The sequence below is a fragment of the Trypanosoma theileri genome, assembly GCF_002087225.1.
Source record: "Trypanosoma theileri isolate Edinburgh chromosome Unknown TM35_Tth_28_V1, whole genome shotgun sequence".
Lineage (NCBI taxonomy): Eukaryota > Euglenozoa > Kinetoplastea > Trypanosomatida > Trypanosomatidae > Trypanosoma > Trypanosoma theileri.
The window spans coordinates 287,210-291,013 of record NW_021639870.1 but is presented as its reverse complement, the minus strand read 5'-3'; the positions used below and the strand labels follow the sequence as shown (position 1 = coordinate 291,013).

Sequence of the window (3,804 nt, the reverse complement as noted above, 5' to 3'; positions counted from 1 at the left end):
GTCTTCAGTTCTGTTGATACGGCGGCTGCCGCCATAGGGGAGGGAGCGGGATTCTATTTTTCACCAGCCGGCCGCTCAGAAGAAAGAGGGACGGAGCCGCGTGTTGAGGTTTGGGCGCAAATGGAAACGCACACCGCTGGAAAGGACGTTGGCGGCTTTGACGGTTGGGAAAAGGCAGCGGCGCAGAAGGCAACAACACCAACACCACCGGAGACCTTTCTGAAAGAAGAGGGTGTTGGTGTTGAATCGAAGGGAGAGGAAAAACGGAGAGACCAGGCGTTTTACGCTGACCCTTTTGAAGGGAATATTTTGCACAAGTGATAAAACTTTACGAAAGACATGCTTTCTTTTTTTTTTGCGAAAAAATTGGGCGAAGTGAATTCCCATCTGTTCCTTATTATGTTTTTTTTTATTTGCTTTTTTTTTTTTACAAGACGTCTGGCTCGGGTCTTGCTTTTTTTTTTAATTCTTCCAGACTTTTGCTGAAGTCGGAGAAGCAGAGAGGACGTCCAAGCATCAAAAAGAAAAAAAAAGAGAGAGAACAAAAAACACACCCTTCTAGTTTTGTTTTTGTTTTTTGTTCTTTTTGCGTCTTTTCATCGTGTTTCTCTTTTCTTCCTTTTTTTTTTTCTTTTCAATACATGCGTTCTTAGAAATGGCATTCCCTTGGTGACGTTTGGCCATTGAGAGTTGGAGCCAATGCCCATTATCCCTTATTATTTTGGGAAAAGCCATGGGCCAGTAAATTCTCTTCTTGAGAGTTTACGGGTTCGTAAGCTAAAAACGTTACACAGCACCGGGTCCAGCAGAGTCGTACTGGGAGAAACCTTTATCCAAGAAGATCCTGGGGCGTGTATCAGCGTACCATCAGCAGCAGTTTCTTTTACATATTTCACCTTAGTGTGAATGCTGCTAAAAAGGAGTGACAGGGACCCTAGAGATAGTAACAGCCATGTCCTCTAGTGGCGGAAATTGAATTTGGCCGCTGAGGGGACTCAGAGAGACGAAAAAAATCCATGTTCTGTCACCTACGAGATCCATTGTAATTTCATTGCCAATGCGCACTTCCCCATGCCCAACGGTAGTAAAAATAAAAATAATATAAAAACAAATTGTATTTATGTATATTTATATATTATTCTTGATGGCCCGTTCCATTGGAGTAACATCCATAAAGAAGCGAAGAGCAGCAGGAAAAGAAAAAACGTGGTGGTGTGATGTGTGGGTTCCTTTTTTGGGTGGGTGGAAGGGAATATGTTTGATCGTACCCTCCTAATACACACCATGGAGTGAAGTATATGCGTTTGGGTGGATGTTTTTTCTTTTTTTTTATTGGGTGATAATGCTGTGGGAGAAGAAGAGGCGAACCGGCATTCTGAGGGAAAATAAAATAATAGTAATAAGGAAAAATAAAAAGGTAATATGTGTGTGAGAGAGAGTAATTGTGTGTTGTTTCTGTTTGTAAAGAGTGGCATGGTATTACAGTGATGTATACAGTCATTTTTGTTTATGGTTGTGGCTGAGTGGGTTTTGGGTTCCAATTGTGGTGTTGTTAGAAATATTATGGTGATGCATTGGTTTCTTTTCTTTTTCCGTTTGGAAGTGTGTTGATTATTGTACAGTCTCTTTGTTTTGCTGATGATTTGTGGTGTTGTTTTTTGTTTGTTGCCAGGCGCCCACTGTGTTTTTGGTGTATTTTGGTGTTCAAACTGCCTGGTAATGGTTTTATTATAATGAGAATACAGACACACTTTGTGTGTATGAATGCCGAGTAAGATATTGGAGTATGTGTGGAGATGTTTATTTAATATTGTTTTGAATCCATTTGTTTTCCACTTCTTCTAAATTCAAGGTGTTGTTTCAATGTCTGTGTAACTCTGGGTGTGTTTTATTGTTTGAGTGGTTTACTGTTGTGTTCCCCTCATTGGGTTGTGTTTGATTGCTGTTGTGTTGTGTATTCTCTCACTCTTTCTGTGTTGCTGTGTACTCACTGCCTTCTGTGTGTTAAATGTGCGTCTACGTTTCTCCTTCTCCTCTTCTTCCCTGTTACCACAGACCCAAGCAATTCACAGTGACAATCATGACAACGATGTTCATCCAACTGCGCCGTGTGGTGTACCTGTTGGTACTTCTGCAGTGTTGTGCGTGTGGGGTGAATGCCATCAGCGCGCAGGAAGGGAGGGGAGGTAATGACGGTGTACCAGAAGTCAACCATACCCGTGATGCTGAAGTTGGGGAGGGACGGTTGCAGGAATTGGTGAACCGGGCTTATAAATTATACTTGCAGGGCAGAGGTTGTGTAGAGGTGTTGAAGAAGGAGACGGCGACATGCGACGAGAGTAAGGACATCGCCAAAAAAGCAGCGGAGGCAACAAAGAAGGCCGTTGATGCTTTAAAGACTGAGCTGGATGAAGGGAAGAAAAAGGATAAAGGAAGGATTACGGAGGAAAAGATTAAGAATTTGAAGCTTTTGGTGGAGGATGCCAGGGGGAAAATTGCAGAGAGCAAGAAGGTGGTTCAGAAAAAAAATTCTTTGTTGCGAAGGACAAGAGTCGCAACAACGGCTTGTTGGATATCTTACGGCGATCTAAATGATGAGGTGACGAAACTCAATGAGACCCGAGATGGGCTAAAGAGTTTGCTGGACGACTACAGGAGGACTGAGAGAGAGGAACTCATAAAGAACGCCACCCAAACGGGTGGTGATTTGTTTTGGCTCATGCAAGAAGTGACGTTGACTCTCAGACGGGGGCGGGAAAATAAGACTGCGGCTGAAAGAGAGGTATGGGAGGCGGATCAAATTTTCCAAAAGGCGAAGACGACACTCAAGGAGATCACGGAAGTTGTTAATAAGGAGGTTCCAGAGCGAGCAGAGGGCCATAAACTTACGGAGCTTCAGCAGCTTGTAAACGAAAGCGAGGAAGAATTAAAAAACGTCTCCGTAATAAGCAGTTCAATCGCTCAACCGGCGCCAGCAATACTCCAGGGAGGTGACGCGACTCGATATAAGGAAGCTTATGAGAGGGAGAAGACGCAGGATCCTGCCACTCACGAGAAGAGAGTCAATGAAGAGAGAGAAAAGGAGGAAGCTATGGAAGCGGTGAAGATGGAGCTGAAGAAGGCGGAGGACGAGGCGGCTCGACTTTTGGCGGAAAAGATTATCCGGGAGAAACAGGCCGAGGAGGAAAGGATCAGATTGGAGAAACTGGCAGAAGAAAGGAAGAGACAGGAGAAACTGGCTGAGGAAGAAAGGAAGAGACAGGAGAAGCTGGCTGAGGAAGAAAGGAAGAGACAGGATAAGCTGGCTGAGGAAAAAAGAAAAAAACAGGAGAAACTGGCTGAGGAAGAAAGAAAAAGACAGGAGAAATTCGCCGAAGAGAAGCTAGGGAAGGCGAAGGAGGAAACGGAACGGGCAGCGAAAATGGCCAAGAAGAAAGACAGCAGCTACAGTCCTGCATTGATGCACAGTCCCTTATTGCTCCTTCTTGTTCTGACTGTTTTGGGCTGCACTCTCGTTTGCTGATCAGTGTTCCCGTAACACAGTTGCACAGGTGTTTTTTGTTTTAGTGGATATGGATACATTGTAAGGAAACTGTTCTTTTTATTGAATTTTAATGTTCCTTTTTATTTTCTTTTTCAGTTCGATAAATCTCTTGTTTGCATTTTTTTACTGAACAAATCTATTGGACTCCCTATGACACTCATATCACATGACAAACCATCATTTTGTGAGGGGAGTGTACTCTTTCTTTGTTCGCATTATTATCTGGGCTCTGTTGTGCCGCCCTTCACTGTGGCCTTTTG

The 3,804-nt window shown here is 43.7% G+C and overlaps 2 protein-coding genes across 2 annotated transcripts; both read left to right on the top strand.

Annotated features, from left to right (window-relative positions):
* TM35_000281890 (uncharacterized protein) lies at positions 1 to 321 on the top strand (the record flags this gene model as incomplete). The annotated part of the gene is made up of 1 exon (XM_029028220.1): positions 1 to 321. A coding segment is annotated over one exon (321 nt), but the record flags the coding sequence as incomplete, so codon positions are not given.
* A 1,759-nt stretch (positions 322 to 2,080) lies between these two features.
* On the top strand, positions 2,081 to 3,523 carry TM35_000281880 (uncharacterized protein; the record flags this gene model as incomplete). The annotated part of the gene is made up of 1 exon (XM_029028219.1): positions 2,081 to 3,523. One exon carries the CDS (start codon positions 2,081 to 2,083, stop codon positions 3,521 to 3,523), a length of 1,443 nt encoding a protein of 480 aa, XP_028880538.1.
* Between the last annotated feature and the right edge of the window lie 281 nt (positions 3,524 to 3,804).